The 17,067-nt window shown below is 40.2% G+C and overlaps 1 protein-coding gene across 2 annotated transcripts in view; it reads left to right on the top strand.

Moving 5' to 3' along the window:
* The window catches only part of LOC117426922 (unconventional myosin-X-like), a 108,359-nt gene extending 93,068 nt beyond the window's left edge, over positions 1-15,291 (top strand). For both annotated transcript variants that reach the window (XM_059033497.1, XM_059033498.1), the window contains exons 27-41: positions 681-924; positions 1,535-1,630; positions 3,233-3,326; positions 5,351-5,406; positions 5,843-5,985; positions 6,167-6,361; positions 6,941-7,098; positions 7,586-7,709; positions 8,848-9,145; positions 9,454-9,661; positions 10,323-10,459; positions 11,022-11,145; positions 11,573-12,043; positions 12,439-12,630; positions 13,304-15,291. In XM_059033497.1, coding sequence (XP_058889480.1) covers positions 681-924; positions 1,535-1,630; positions 3,233-3,326; positions 5,351-5,406; positions 5,843-5,985; positions 6,167-6,361; positions 6,941-7,098; positions 7,586-7,709; positions 8,848-9,145; positions 9,454-9,661; positions 10,323-10,459; positions 11,022-11,145; positions 11,573-12,043; positions 12,439-12,630; positions 13,304-13,408 — 2,645 coding nt within the window. In that variant the 3' untranslated portion in view covers positions 13,409-15,291. The remainder of the gene's footprint in view (positions 1-680; positions 925-1,534; positions 1,631-3,232; positions 3,327-5,350; positions 5,407-5,842; positions 5,986-6,166; positions 6,362-6,940; positions 7,099-7,585; positions 7,710-8,847; positions 9,146-9,453; positions 9,662-10,322; positions 10,460-11,021; positions 11,146-11,572; positions 12,044-12,438; positions 12,631-13,303) is intronic.
* Positions 15,292-17,067: the final 1,776 nt, after the last annotated feature.

Below are 17,067 nucleotides of genomic sequence, written 5' to 3'. Positions count from 1 at the left end.
ACTCCTTGTTTTATATCTTGCTTTTACTATATTTAGTAGCTATTACTATTTAAGGTAGTGAATATTATATTCATATTTTTTAAATTTTGTTTTAAGTAATACAAAAATGAAATCCATTTTTTGTAGAATGTCTTTCTTTTGTAGAATCACTGTCACATTTCATCTGAGGCATGAAATGTGGTTTTATTTCAGATAGTTAAATTACCTGTTTTAAATTCACTGGAATAAGTTTGTGGATTATTATGGTCAGTCACTTCCAAAAGGTAATATTTTAATTAAAATGTGAAAACCCTATTGTTGCTGTGTAGTCCTGACTTCCCTGTGGAGGATTATTATTATTATTATTATTATTATTATTATTATTATTATTATTGATTTTATGTCATTGTTTTAAAAAAAAAATAAAGTCTACTTCAAGGACCCCTCAAGTGAAATGTGGGGTTTTAAAAACAGGCAGTTTAATATGGGGAAATAAATACGTCAGTTGGTCACAATAGACTACTGTAATTGTCTTTACAAATTATTCATAGAGAATAATCTAATACTACTATTTATGGATAATACATAGATTTTATACAGTAGAATAGTTAATTTGTCAACAATATGGCTTCAGCTAGCAGTACAAGATAAAAATGCAGGTGCTGTGATGACACCCAGCCCCTCTCTCTCGCCACCTACAGGTGGTCTGATGCTCCCGTGGCGGAGGCGCTGGTGCGTGCTCAAAGACGAGACTTTCATGTGGTTCCGGGCCAAGCAGGAGTCTCTCAAATCGGGCTGGCTGTACAAGAAGGGTGGGGGCTTATCCACACTGTCACGACGCAACTGGAAAATGCGCTGGTTTGTACTGCGGGGAGCCAAGCTCATGTACTTCGAGAACGACAGCGAGGAGAGGCTGAAGGGCACCATTGACATCCGTTCTGCCAAGTAAGGACACGCCATCCATTAAATATTGTACAGGGGGAAAGAAATTACTCCAATGTGTAATGAACTTGAGAAGGGAGGAAAAACACCTGGCAAAACTAGAACCAACATAGTAAACAGTAAAATCTGTCAGCACTAACACACACACGTGTTACAGAACATCATGCAGTGTTCACAAGAAACACATTGCTTTACATTTGCAGTATCCCATCATCCTTCCTGCATGGCTCATTGTCTGTTCTCACCAAAGCCATGTCAACAGGTGAATGTGTGCAGAATTTAAAACCTGTAATTAAACTATTTAAATACACTGTACAGTAGTATTTCAGTAACGATATGAATCCCAGCAGATACAAATCGGCCACACTTGTAACTGTTGGACAAATCAAGAATCGCATGGCAACCATTGATCTTGTAGCAATTTGTGCTGTAGAGAAAAAAACTAAACAAAACGGCTGTTGAGTCGACCTGACTAGGCAGGTTTTTCTTAGTTTTGTTTTTTGGTTCCAAAAGCCTCTTAGGCAGTGAATGCCAATGCTAGGGTCATAACTAAGCGTGGTATTAAGCATGTTACTAAACCACAGTTGTGTTTTTATTTTGCTATTGTTTGCAGAGAGATTGTTGACAACCATGAGAAGGAGAATGCCTTGAATGTTGTGACTGAGGAAAGGACTTATCACATTGTCGCTGAATCGCCAGAGGATGCCAGGTATTTGCCCTACAGCAGTTTTTTTTCCTGACTGGGTGGCTGTTTCAAAGCATCACAAACAAAGTGGGAAATTGTGTCAATGAGAAATACCCAATGACAACATTACAGAGTGTCAGCCTGTACCTTTGCTGTAACTGCTGAGGTTTAAGCAGGTTTTATATCAGTCGGACTCGGTTTTAAGAAGAATAATCTGAGAAGGAGTTTATCCTGTTGTGTAGTCTTAGTCTCCAAACACCAGATGCGATTTTTAATTGGTGATGAGACATTTTTGTAGCGACATGACCATATACAACAGAAGCGACACAGAGGCGATGTGACAGGTTTGGAAACTGCCGAGATCTATACAAAATTGCTATTGACAAATATGATCAAGACTGGTACATATTCATGAACATGATGTGGAAATTATGAGTGTCATCTTCTGACAGTATTTCAACATATATGGCAATAAATCATACACACCAGGCTTATCCAGTTCCTTTAAAATTGACTCCCATATATTATCTTTCAAATTTGTATCTTTGTAATTGTGATGCTCTGTCATAAAAGCTCTGGGTATTTTTTGGGGATTATTGTTTCCTCCATCATTATTATTTCCTCCATCATTTTGGATACTGCTTCACCCTGCTGGACCACGTGCATTGAAGCTGTTCTCGGATTGCTCAAAGCCCTAGTTGATGTGCATTAAAATGGCAAAATTAGGTTCTATTCATTTTGACGCATCGCTGCAAAGTTCCACTTGCTGCATCATGTCTGGTGGGCAGCAGCCTTTCCACTGTATGTAGTAAAACAATGAGAAAACTTTTAAAGGTAAAAGGGGCCAAAGTCTAGTGACCTCAGAACAGTCTTGGCGCTAAATCCTGCTATCAGGAACTGTGGTGTGTATTATTATTTTTATGTATTATTATTATTATTTTTAATAGCAGCTGTAATTAATTAAATAAGCAGGGAGCGGTCACACTGCTGCATGGCATCTTTAACTTCAAGCATCAAATCTGTCACCATGTTGCAAATTAGTAAATAGTGATGGTGTTAGTCATTTCCTGTACAGATGATCACTGCATTCCAGTAAAGAAGCTGAGAATGCCGTTTTGTGCTCATTATTTTAGAACACAGGTTGACCGTACTGGACAGCTGAGAATGCTGTGTTGAAAGCTGTAAAACTGTTCATACTCATTATTATTAAAATAGCTGCGACAGATAAGTTAACCTTTGTCTACTTTTTAATGGGTTTCTAACTTTCAAGATTATATTAAAGGAAGTAGTCCATGTAAAAGTAAGAAATGAAACTTGAAAATCTCACTTGCTTGACCATAAAGTTAAATATATTAAGAACATAAGAAGCAAACACTTCTTAATGGGAAGACGCCGTTCGGCCCTCAAGGCTTGTCTCTTCATCACACACCATTCACCCCCACTAAGTGCCTAGTAGGACAAAATTGAATTGTGTTTAGTGCTAACTTATTGTTTGAGGCTATTACTTCAATATGCTGTAGAAATGTCTGTTAATCATTTCTCTCTCTCTCTCTCTCTCTCTCTCTCTCTCTCTCTCTCTCTCTCTCTCTCTCTTCTCCCCCCCCCCCCCCCATTCTCTCCCTCCAGTGGCTGGTTCAACGTGCTCAGCCGAGTCCACAGTGCCACAGTACAGCAGCTGTGTGAGATGCAGGACGAGCAGGCCAACCCCAAGAATGCTGTGGTCAGTATTACATTCCTGCTGATACTTTCATTTTATATTTCTGATGCCTGACATGACAGGTAATTGATGACCTACAGGTAATATCAGGTAAACCAGCTGTTCTGCTGATGCTGCTAGTAGCTAGTGTTTTTTTTAATTTATTTGGCAGTCTCTTACTTAATAAGCCATGTTTATTTGCCTTGAAATCATAAAAAGAAAATTGACAGAACTGGGTGGTGCAAGCCATCGGGAGACATGTCAAAAATCAAACTGGACAATTTTCCATTAATGCATTCCATATAAGTTTACTAACTAAAGCATCACCATTTTCTGTAAAATATTTACGATTAAGATTGTAGGCAGTGTTTTAGCTGATGGACAGACAGTACTGTCGTACAAAGTCACCAATACATACCTGTGCAATAAACAGTAGCTGTCCAGCAAAGCAGAGTGCTGACAAACTCATTAACAGTCATTCTGTGCTTTCTTTTTATTATAGCATGTGTAAAAGCCTCATAAATTGATTGCTTGTCTCTGTTCACTTTATTGTTTTAGTTTAATGTGGTGTTCAGTTTCATTTTTCAACATAAAGCTCAATGCAGCAGTATTTGCAGCGCTATGCATCCTCTGCCTCCTCTGACCCACTTCCAGTTAAATGAGTCATATCCTGCGGGGTGCACAATTTTTCTTTTTTGGCTTCATTTTCAATCCCTACCTTTTTTTTCAGTCTCAATTTGGTGTCAATTACAGCGTTATTTTTATACATTTACCCGAAACGTAATGTTAATAAAAATGTATAATTTTACACAGTATAGCTCTCATCCTGAAACAGTTTTACTACCACTTGTCTACCACTTTGTCTATTACTAATACACCGGGTGCGATTTGTCAAATTTCCAGTGGGGGGGGGGGGGATAAATAGACAAATAACAAAACATCATGGCAAGCCTTGCTACATCTGTAGTACACAATTTAAACAGTTAAGAGAATCACTGAGTTACTTATTTATACTGAATCGACTGCTAAAAAAGCTGTAGGAGTCACACATTTGCCAAATCTGCCATCATACAGGATAAATGCCTTTGTTATTATTTTATTGGGTACGGTATCAAAAGACAATAACAAAAACTACCTACGCTTACAGCAACTGAAATAATGTTAAAACGCACTCCTGACGAGTATTTGCGTTGTTGCACATAACCTTATTGATAACTAATCTCTTAATTTCTTTTTTTTTAGTATAGTATGCACTTCCGATAATAATAAAAAATAACGGTTTGCAACTGAATGACGTTCACATAGTTGATTTTCATGGTTAATTTGTCTTGCTACGGTGCGTACAGCATGACAATGAAGGGTGAGTGGAATCTGAGCCTGATCCACTTCTTCATACAGCCGAACTTCATGATCCGCCTCATCATGAATACAGTGTGCTACAGATTTTACCACCTGAAATGTTTAGACAGGGCTTTTTGAAGTCAGTTTGCGCAGAAGTGATGCAGCATACATTTGAAATTTTAAATATCGGATGTTTTAAAATGTTCTGAAGAAAAACCATTGTAAACTCAAAATCTTTTATCGGGGGTGGGGGGGGATACATTTACCCCCCCCCCCCCCCGAGATGACAGGAAAAAAGCAGAGTCAGGGAAACCCCCCCCCCCCTTCAAATCGCACACTGCTAATACAGCCCCTAAAGGTTATTTAGTTTCGTTGGCATAATTTGTCCTTTACAAATGTTGGTTTGCCATCTAAACTGTGCGAATACATTTTATTTTATTTTATTTTATGTATCTTCAATTAGGAATTAAAGCTCACTGGTCTTTACTGGGAATGTTTGGTACCACTTCATGGATCCAGTGTACAATTCTTAAATAAAACCCTTTTCCCAGTAAAACACAGTAAATACTATGTAATATTAGCATTACCAGTCTGAGGGACTTTAATTCTGACCTAGTTACCGGAACTGTAATGTCCCATCATTACTATAGCCAGTGTTAAAGTGTAAGTATGTGTGTAAAGTATAGAGTATTTGTTCTTTATTATAGGGGACTTTGGATGTTGGCCTGATTGACTCAGTATGTGCCTCCGACAATCCTGACAGGTACATCCATGCCTCTGTACATTTTCTACTGCACTGCACTCTAGTGGTCAAACACAGGAATGGTTCAGTGTTTAAGATTTGGGCTGCGGTGCATGTGAAGTTTAACTGATGCAAATGGTTAAATAAAGTTAACCCTTTGAGTAATCATCTTTAATGTTTTTAACTGTTTTTCGGGACATAAACTATACTAACTTAAATAAAATGTCCTATTTTTAATAAAATATATATTTATAAAACTATTTAATTTACTCGGTTAAAAGTTTGAATGTGATGTTACAACATTATTTGACCCATTATTTAATACTAGGAGGAGAGTACTTGTAACAATAAAAATCCTTTGACTGAATGGAAGTGGTTTTTTGATGCAGCTGAATGAAAACCCTGCAGACCGAACGGTTCGCCAATGCAAGTTCTGTTGCGTTTCTCCTTCCTTCAGGCAGAACTCCTTTGTGATCATCACGGCCAATCGTGTGATCCACTGCAACACGGATATGCCGGAGGAGATGCACCACTGGATCAGCCTGCTGCAGAAACCAAAGGGAGACTCCAAGGTTGATGGGCAGGAGTTCCTCGTGAGAGGTGAATATGGAGGGCCTTCAAATTACCCATGATGCTCTGCTATTATTCACTACACTGGGCAGAACCATTTGCTCTGGTTGGCCAGCATACTAACTAAGCCAGCTAGGCAATCATTGTGCGGTTCTGCTTTGAAAGTGCTCCTGGAGTCTCCCTGCTCTAACCCTGCCACCCCGTTTTCCAGGCTGGCTCCACAAGGAGGTGAAGTCTGGAGGGAAGAACACCTCGCTCAAGCTGAAGAAGCGCTGGTTTGTCCTCACCAGCAACGCGCTGGACTACTACAAGTCCTCCGAGCGCAGCGCCTCCAAACTCGGCACGCTCGTCCTCAACAGCCTCTGCTCCGTGGCACAGCCTGATGAGAGAATCTTCAAAGAAACCGGTATGTCATTTCACTCATTGATTTCTTACATATTTATTTTAGCTCTCGTGCTTGTCATTTGATTTGATGGAACTGGAAACTTCTCTATCTGTAGAGAAGGGGAGGCTATGCATGCTGCCAGGCCAGTGTGCTTCAGCCCTGCCTTAGAGGGGCCGCCCTATGGGGGGGGTCAAAGGGTGCTTCTTTCAGGGTGACCACTAGTGCTGATTTTAAGGAATGATTTGTGTATTGTTTCTGCTTAGATCAGTATTAGCCAATTGATTCTCAAGACTGTCAGGATAGCATATTAGCATTGTCTGTTCACTGAAGCCCATAAGTGAAACATCACAAACCTGAAGCAGGTGCAATATGCTTCCCCAAATTTAGTTTTTTCAGAAGCACTTTTTTTAAATGTGAGTTCTTATGAATTCTGATGTGTAAATAATAAAAAGGTTAATGCTCAAACTGGGTTCTGTGCCCTCCTAAATACTGCGTTACTTACTTACAAGACTTCATGTTAATAACTGACGATGACATTTACTTGTATTGAAAACATTTAAGGAACATGCAATATATAATAATTCTTGTGTAATTGCGCAGGCTACTGGAACATCATAGTCCACGGCCGCAAGCACTCCTACCGGCTGTACACCAAGCTGCTGAATGAGGCGATGAGGTGGGCGACGGCCATACAGGGCGTCATTGACGGCAAGGTGCCCATAGAGACGCCAACTCAGCAGCTCATCCGGGATATCAAGGTAAGAGCAGTCAGCCAGGGCTCGGATGAAGCATTGTAGGGTTCGATGTTTTGTGGCGGCACAATGTTGTTCTTTCAGTTTCCATCATAGTGTTTTACAATGCTGTGCTGTTCGGTGTGAAGGTCAGAGTGTCACTGGAGGAGGTGCTCAAGTGGGATGAGATTGTCATGGTCCCATTGAAATATGAGATAAGGCTGTTTAAAGTAACAATAGATTTACCTGTTACCTGTGTTTGTGTGCATTAAGTTTTTTTGTAGTGGATCTATTAAGAAGATATTTCACAAGGCTGTTTCTGTGTGTGTCTTTGTGCTCTGAAGTTGTCAATATGGGGGCCTGTATCAAGATAATACGGTCACATGGTAGCTGTAATATTTGTCCGAGTGTGATAGAGATATTAAAATTAGCCATAATAACGGTTGAAAATGAAATGTTTTCGTTCGGGTACTTTGAAAACAACAGTTGATCCAGGCTGGTTCTGTTTTGACAGGAGAACAGTTTGAACTCAGAGGCTGTGGAGCAGATGTACAGGAGGAACCCCATCCTGAGATACACCCAGCACCCACTGCACTCCCCGCTTCTGCCCCTTCCTTATGGAGACATCAACATGAACCGTAAGAGTTTTGATTTAATGATTATTATTATTATTATTATTATTATTATTATTATTATTATTATTATTATTATTTATTTCTTAGCAGACGCCCTTATCCAGGGTGACTTACAATTGTTACAAGATATCACATTATACATTATTTCACATTATACAGATATCACATTATTTTACATACAATTACCCATTTATACAGTTGGGTTTTTACTGGAGCAATCTAGGTAAAGTACCTTGCTCAAGGGTACAACAGCAGTGTCCCCCACTGGGGATTGAACCCACAACCCTCCGGTCAAGAGTCCAGAGCCCTAACCACTACTCCACACTGCTGCCCTATTCAGTGCTGTATTGGCAGCACTGAAGGCAAAAGGCCTAGTGCAAGCTGTGGCAATATAAGCTTCTCCACATTGCCTGTAGAGGGAGGTGATACTAGAAACCTTTGCAGAAACATCTGCTTGAAATCGTTTCTCATACTTTACAGTTGAGCGCATGTTTAATGTTGTGAATGGAATGCCCTGTGTTCTAAGGGTTAAGGGACAAGTTCAGACTCAATTAAAACCCGCTTGAACTATATTACCCTGTGGTCTAATAAATTGATCTGAACAGTGGCAGATTTAAATAATTAAATGCTGGATGTATTTTGATCTTTTGATGTGTAGGTTTAATTTAAGTAGTCTTCTTTGTTTCTGAGTTTGACTGACTGATTTATTTTTGCTCATTAATGTTTGCAAAGCATATCGTTAATTGCCTCCCTATTATTTTTTTTAAAGGAAAAAAATTAGAGAAACAATTTAAGAGAATCGTATAACTTAAACTTTAAATTCATTTTAATTATAGCTCTACTTATAGCAGTGTTTTAAAGTATCAAATAACAAAACATGTGATAACTGTGTATTTATTAATTGCGAATGCTAAATAACATGCCCCACACCGTCCATTATCTTTATCACAGTTGCTGTTGCTTTTATTTGGTCATCAAATATGCACCATAAGGAAAGCGTTGCCATAATTAAGTACAATCCTGAGGTTTATTGTTTAATTAAAGACTAATTGTATTGATTTATTATAACCACTTGAAAGTGTATTGCTAAATCAACTAATCTATCTGTCCTTTGTCCCTTTTCCTATATGTTTGATGCCAGTTCAAAGAGAGAAGGGCTATGCCAGTATGCAGGATGAGGCGGTGAAGATGTTCAACTCCCTGCAGGAGATGGAGACTGTGTCAGACCCGGTGCCCATAATCCAGGGCATTTTGCAGACCTGCCAGGACCTGCGGACACTCAGAGACGAGGTCTACTGTCAGATCATCAAGCAGACCAACCATGTGCCCCAGCCCAACAGCCCTGCCAACTGCGCCCACTGGCACCTCCTGACCTGCATGAGCTGCACATTCCTGCCCAGCCGAGCCATCCTCCGCTATCTCAAGTTCCACCTGAAGAGGTCAGCACTGCTCCTCAACGCCTCGCAGGCCAGCTTCTCAATGCGCTTTACTCCAGATTGTTGTTGGCACAATTCTTATTTATTTTTGTTTTTTTCCTGAAACTGAAAACGGCAATTTATAAATCTAAAATGAAAATCGAAAGACAATCAAGCCCTTAAATCAAATGTTTTCTTTCTGGTTTGGCCATTTTTTTTTTCCCCCTGAAAAAATTGTGCTTGAGAATCTCTTCCTTGATGATTGTTTGTCGAAATACGATAGGCTGGAGTTTCAGTAACTGATTTGGTGCATTCGTGTTTCCCCTCACCAGGATTAGAGATCAGTTCCTGGGCACAGAGATTGAGAAGTACGCCCATTTTATTGGCGAGTCTCTGAAGAAGACCAAGTCGCGGGAGTTTGTCCCGTCACAGGAGGAGATTGCGGCTTTACTTACCCGGCAGGAGATGACCACCACTGTCTATTGCCATGGAGGAGGCTCCTGCAAGATCTCCATTAACTCCCACACCACTGCGGGAGAGGTAAGCATCACCCCGAGCTCTTACACACACACATACTTACACTCGCATAGCAATGGAAGCTGAACATGCAGATTCTAAAGAGTGGCACATGTACAGTTTTTAGGATACTTGGTGGTCGTTGGTTAAAAAAAATGGCTTGATACCAGGAGGTTCCCAGTTCAAATCCCAGCTCAGCCACTGACTCATTGTGTGACCCTGAGCAAGTCACTTAACCTCCTTGTGCTCCGTCTTCGGGTGAGACGTAAAACCGAGGTCCTATTGTAAGTGACTCTGCAGCAGCAGTTGATGATGCATAGTTCACCCCCTAGTCTCCAAGTCGCTTTGGATGAAAGTGTCTGCTAAGTGACTACTTGTTGTTGTTAATCTACATCCATAACTTATACTAACCATATATACTAACATGTACTAAAATATACTAACATACTTTTATTTCTGATATAAACACAGTAGCACTACTAATCTATATTTAGCAATATGATGTGTTAACTGGGTTGGCCTCTGTTACCAAGTCACCCTCATAAAACTGGGAGCAAGGCATATGACATCCCAGACTATGTTGAAACCAAGCCCATTGTCACTTTGCTGCTTGCCCTGGGGATATAGGTATTGAGTCTGGTCCTGCTGGCTGTTACCAACCTCTTTCTCTCTGCTCCATTCGCAGGTAGTAGAGAAGCTGATTCGAGGCCTGGCTATGGAAGACAGCCGCAACATGTTTGCCCTCTTCGAGCACAACCAGGCAATAGACAGAGCTGTGGAGAGCCGAGTCATCGTGTCTGACGTGCTGGCCAAATTTGAGAGGTGGGGTTGCCATTGTATTAAATTGCTTCTGTATGTTTTCTTTATTGCAAAATGTTTTTTTTTTTTTTTTTTTCAGGAAACACCCTCTTTTTAAATGAGACAAAAATCTCAAATGTTCCTTTTGCTGATAAAATATTATTTTTTTCCAACATTGTCGTATACTCGTCATTCACAAAAATATGCCAGTGTTGCAGATGAATAAACATGACAGTAGAAAGCATCAAAGTAAAAAGTCTATAAAAATCTACTGCCGTTCATGCCCCCATTCCTAACACCTACAGGAACCCTCTTTCAGGCTTGTCGAACAGATAATTTAGCATGTTTGTTATATTTTAGAGCATAATCTTTAAATAATTAAGCAAATCATGTATAAAACCACTTCAGATTTTAAAATACTGTATATGACACAGAACTGTCATGTCACCTTTATTTTGGAACTCCCCGATTTTGTCAAATACAATACAAACTTGTAGCACAAAGCCTTAGTCCATCAGTAAGTGAAGAACCAGCTTTACTGATCAGCAGTGACACTGTTCTGATGTGTGATCCTGTTCTGTTGCAGGTTGGCAGGTACTGTGGAAGAGGAGGAGGAAGGCCAATGGCAGCTCTACTTCAAACTCTACTGCTTCCTGGATGTGGAGAGCGTGTCCCAGGAGGGGGTGGAGTTTGCCTTCATGTTTGAGCAGGTTAGCCTCTTCAGTAAACCCCCAACCACAGCCCTGTCCATATTCTACAAATGTGAACAATTCAGAATCCACAAATTGGTCAATTTATGCAAGAATGCCTGCTGTAGAAGATACAACCGAGCCTTGTGAAAGCTATGTTTACGTGACCGAGAACTGTTGTATTCCAGAACTTTATATTGTATTCCACCTACAATTGCAGTGTTCCCCAGGAGCTATTTGGAATACAGTCCAATGTTACAGGATTTTAAAATGTTAAGCCCTATTGTTGTGCGGAATTGACTCGGTTTCTATGGGGAAAGGAACAAAGTAGTATCTATTAAATTGAGTCTAGCCTTGATACATTTGATATCGTATCAGAAAAAAGGAGTTAAGTACCTCAGAAAAACGAACCCCCTCTCTTTTTCTCTCTTGCATCTTTTCCTCACAGGCCCATGAAACTCTGATCAGCGGGCACTTGCCTGCCCCAGAGGAGACTCTTCAGCACCTGGCTGCCCTACGTCTGCAGTACCTGCATGGGGACATGGGCCGGGCAGGCTGGAGTCTGGACAGCGTCTACCCAGTGGGGCGTCTACGCAGCCGCATCCTGCAGTCCACCAAGAGTGGCGCCGGCAGCGGCATTGGCAGCAGCAGCATGGGCCACACCCTGGAGCGGCGGCGCACCAGCTTCCTGGAGGGAACCCTGCGGCGCAGCTTCAAGACAGGCACCATGAAGAAGCAGCGCATGGAGGAAGAGCAGATGCTGGAGATGTGGGTGAAGGAGGAGCTGTCAGCCGCCCGCACCGGCGTGCTGGAGAAGTGGACACGGCTGCAGGGCCTGCCCCAGCACCAGGCTATGGTCAAGTACATGTTTATTATCAAGGAGTGGCCGGGGTACGGCTCCACGCTCTTTGACGTTGAGGTAAGGACCGCTTTTGTCAAGTGCACAGAGGTCAAGTCTACCTAATTGTCTACAACAGTCCTCCCTGATACAGGCCAGTGGGCACCCACCTCCTATTATTTCCTGGTAAACAGCACACTTATGCTCCTGCTCCAGATAAACTACTGTTATGTTAATCTGATTTCATGAGGTCAAGATTCAATGACTTTTGTAAGTGTGGAAAACTGTCTTTTTACGTGTTTGGAAGATGATTTTAGTATCACCCTGTGACCCACAACAGGCTCACAAATGATGGTTTATTATGCATTTACTGAAAATAAGATTGAACAGGGTGCAGCCCTACCTTACAATATGCTATAAAATATCAAATAATCAATGGTGTAATGAGGCTAATTGTCTGTGATGTTTTCTTGCAGTGTAAGGAGGGCGGGTTCCCCCATGACCTCTGGCTGGGAGTGAGTGCAGACAACGTCTCTGTGTACAAGCGGGGAGAACCCAAGCCCCTGGAAACCTTCCCCTACGAGCACATTGTCTTCTTCGGAGCGCCCCTGGCTAGCACCTACAAAATCACTGTGGATGAAAGGGAGATGTACTTCGAAACACCACAGGTAAGTGCTTACCAATAAGCAAGCACAAACAAGAACAGACCACTTGTTTTTAAGCATCCCTGTGAAGGGAGCATGCTAAATGTGTGATCTTGATGGCTGTGCCATTGAGGTCATGTGAGGTCTGCTGTATTAGAGACGGTACACTATACAGAACTTTTTCACATCTGATCTGATATGACACTCGCATTAAATTATACCCCCTGGGATGCTTTGTTTTAGTTCACAAAAACGCCCATTTCTAGTTTAGGCATGTTTCTTGGCTTGTTTCTCAAAGACTGTGGGCGATATCAAATCGTACTGTGTTTTGTATTTGCTCTTATTAGGACTGAAGTCATTGTATTTTGTATCTTGCTCTTAATTGTACTGTAATTCTTTTATATGTATTTTTTGTATACAACTAAGTCACCCTGGGTAAGGGCATCTGCTAAGAAATACATAGATACTATATCTATAAAGGGTTTTCCCAGTGTTAAGTTAGCAGCACACTTTTGTAAAAGGAAAAGGAAACCTGATAAAGTTACAGAACTAATGAATAGGAGCTTATAAATTGACAAATGCTTTGTGAACATGTCCTTGTGTAGTCTATTCAACTGATCTAAACACAGGCAGATCAAAGTAATGTGGTAAAATATCAAGAAACTCAAGGAAAGTCAAGTTATTGTTGTTCTTTCAGGTTGGGGAGATCACCAAGATCATGAAAGCCTACATCAACATGATTGTGAAGAAGCGCTGCAGTGTGAAATCTGTCTCTGGACGGGGCAGCGCCTGGATCAGGTGATCGGTGCAGTCCAATCACAGCAGGGCTCCATCCACACAACAGGAAGTCCATGACCACGCCAATAGAAAACTTGGAATTGCTGATTTAGCAAGCCATGAGGGACAGGAAGAGTTGAAAATGACTGCACTAATCAAATATGCAGCAGACTAACAAACTTCTTGTCGCCTGTAAATATTTTTTTTACTCTTAACACAAACACTTTATTGTCAATGAATGGAGAGAGGACCCTGCTGTGTAGTTTAGAAGCACAGTGACTGTTCGTTGGTTCTCTTTCAATGTTTACTGCTACACCTCAGAGTCATAAAAACAAATGTTGCTTTCTTTTTTATTTCTTTCTTTCTTGTGGTCTACTAGCATATATCTTTGTCGTGTATTGATGTTTATTAAACCAGGGATGGAAATGCCACTGGAAGTGCCCCACACATCAGAACTGTGCCAAGTTTTAATTAAGACTGACTGACTTTTAGGTTCCCAGTCCATTTGAGGATACAGGCTTGGTCTGGACTGGGGTGAGATTCTACCCCTCCTTCCCAAAATCATCCATTTCTAGATATTACTAGAGCAGGGTTGTGGCCCAAAGTGAGAGAGCTCACATTGACACTTAACAAATAAGGTTGTGCAAGTAGCCAGTGAGGTCTTCCAAACACAATTTACTATCATGTTTACAAAAGAAATGACTCACTTTCTTAAAACAAATAATTATATATTTCGCTTGGGATTGTTCACGGCTTTGAGTCGCAGCCCACAGAGATATAATCCCACTTGCTCCCAATAGAGGTCACCTACCCTTTCTTTTCCTTTAATTTGGTTTAATACCTCGCAACTGTATAAACCATAACCAACCAAATGCATAACCAATACTGGACCATTTCTAAATCTCACTTTTCCTTATATGAATCTTCCTTATCAAATAAATGGCTAGGTTGATTTTTAAAACTGTAGGAATCCACTTTGTTTCAGAATCATCTGTACAAAACCAAACGCAGGTCCTACCAAAACCAGCACTTGCTTCTAAAGCTTTTAGTTCACTGTTCTGTGTGCAACTTATACCCCTAGTTTCACTGTTCGGTGTGGGGCCTAACACTTCAGATAGGATTTGAAACAGGACAGAAATATTTCCATCCCTAGGTTTGTATGCCTTAATGAGACTTGCTGCTCTGATTCCCAAAAAATGCCTTCCAAATTGAGCTGTAGGACTTACTGCTCATAGATGTGGGGGAAATCTTGTTTGTTTGGGCAGTAGCAATACCTTCCCACTTTGAATAAACTCCCTCACAAACATGCACAATGTCAGCCAATATTATTTTACCTTCACCGGTCACTGTTAATTACTGGTGACTAATTTCCCGTAATCAGTTTCTAACTGGGGGAAAAGAGTAGCAATAGTTGCTTAAATCTCACTGATTTTACAATATATTACCAAAACGTTTTACTCCACTGCTTATAAAGAAGGGTGGGGGGATATGAAGGCTCCTTCCAAGGTGGAGGAAAGAAAATGTTTTCAGGATATGAAGACGGGTACTTCTGGTTTGGGAAGGATGTTATTGGGTACTTCAAAGGGGAGGGAGGGGATATTTATTAATCTGTTTATGCTACTGCTGTTGAAAAATAAAAGGATGATAGGGTGACTGGAGAACTGCATATGTTAAGAGGGCTAACGGGCAACTCTTTTTTTAAAGTTCACACACGTTGTCATGACGACATACTGTACACTCCACCCAAGCCCTTCTACCTTTTACTTCTGTTATGCAGTGGCCTCTGGGATAGCTGCTGGCAGCCACAACAGAGCAAGAATGTACTCTATTATAAAATTGTGCTTGTTGTGTTTTTTTGTTTTTTTTGTAACAGGCTTTACAAGTGCTTTAATAAATTATTGGATTATGTCTTGTCCTTTTTTTAAGGTCTCTTGCTTGATGTTTTCTCTCCTAAAATTAAAATGGATTCCAATTAAAATCATTTCTGGTTTAAATGTTTTTTGCAGAAAAAGCACAAGAACTATGTGGAAAATGGGATCTCCATCTTTCAGTCTCTTTTTCAAGCAACAGTAGCCGAGTATAATAGTCAAGAATCAGTTTATTTGCTTTTCATGAATCCAGAGTGGCTACTGCCTAACAATGTTTGTTTGGATTTTTGTAATGCCATTGTATGTTTACATTTTTCAGTGTTACAGTTAATATATTGGTAACTTGTCCTAAAGGTGACAAAAGCAAACACTAGGGGTATACAGTATTTGTCATTTGATTGCTTTACAGGATGTCATTCCTGCTTTTCACTTCAAAGACAATTACGTCACATGTTTGACACAATCTAGACCAGAGCAGACCCATTGTGTCCTTTTTCCTGGAGTCATGTGACAATCTAACAAAGTATGAACTCTTGAAATCCATTAACTGTTACAAAAAAATATCTTTGATGGACATTCTGTTCTGGTAATGGAATGAAACACAGAATCCTGATGTAACAGTTGCAAAAATCTATAAAGTATCTTTTAAAGTATAAAACAGTTACTGTAATAAACAGAATCAACTATTAAAATCATCTACTATTATCGTTATCCTTAGAGGTCCTATTGTAAGTGACTCTGTAGCAGCAGTTGTGATGCGTAGTTTACCCCCAAGTCTCTGTAAGCTGCTTTGGATAAAAGCGTCTGCTAGATGACTAAATAATAATAAATATTATTTTCACATGATTTGCATGGCTTTCCTATTATTCAAACAAATCATGAATTAAAACTATTAGCTTTCACTCTTCCTCATAATAAATAAAAACAAATGACCAATAACTGGTTTCCGAAGAAGTGTGGTTCTTTTTTGACCATATATTTCAGACTAGTGCAGCATGTAGCGCGTATTCTCAATGTAAAACTCACTGAATTCATTGACCTGATGACCTGATTCTTTGAACATCATTTTTTTGTTCATTCAAAGAACAGTTTGTGCCAAAGGTTTCAGTTGATGGACTGGCCACATCAAAGGCACACCGTGTGGGTTTAAAAATAAATATGACATATTAAAGAAGGTTGACTCACAACCCCAAATTGAAAATATTAGCAAGTGTATCTTGTAAAAATGTTACTGTTATACAAAAGCACCAAACATTATGTTAACTGAACAGAGGTTCAAAAAAGATATATTTTGGGTATTTTGTCAGCTGTGTGGCAATCGCACATTACCTGGTGTTACCTGGTGAAGTTGTGTTGCTCTAGAGCAGGGAGTCTGTGAACTGCCCAAGGGACCTTTGAAACGTGCCGTATGATGTTTACTAGGTGATCTGTGCTAATTGCCACTCTTGGGGAGAATAGGACCTGGACTGTTTGATAAGTACGATGCTCAAAATAATATGTTGACATTGATTCTGATTCTAACTCCTTGGAATTTTTGAGGCTACTGGATTCCTTAGATTATATCCTGCATGTCAAATGTTCGCATAATCGTGGCCATACTTTAGATCTAGTGGTATAGCTTTAAAGAATGTCCTAACCCTGGATCTTACTATTTCTGATCATCTTGCCATTCTTTCTGAGGTGAATCTGCCAGTATCTACAAAGACTGTGGCCCATACATTTAAATCCCGGGTAATTAATTCTTCAACTGCTGTTAATCTTTCTGATGTATTGAGCTCAATGCTACTCTCTGGAGTCCTTATCAGTAGATGAGCTG

This window comes from Acipenser ruthenus, chromosome 11, assembly GCF_902713425.1.
Source record: "Acipenser ruthenus chromosome 11, fAciRut3.2 maternal haplotype, whole genome shotgun sequence".
Lineage (NCBI taxonomy): Eukaryota > Metazoa > Chordata > Actinopteri > Acipenseriformes > Acipenseridae > Acipenser > Acipenser ruthenus.
This window is presented reverse-complemented; position numbering and strand designations above follow the sequence as displayed.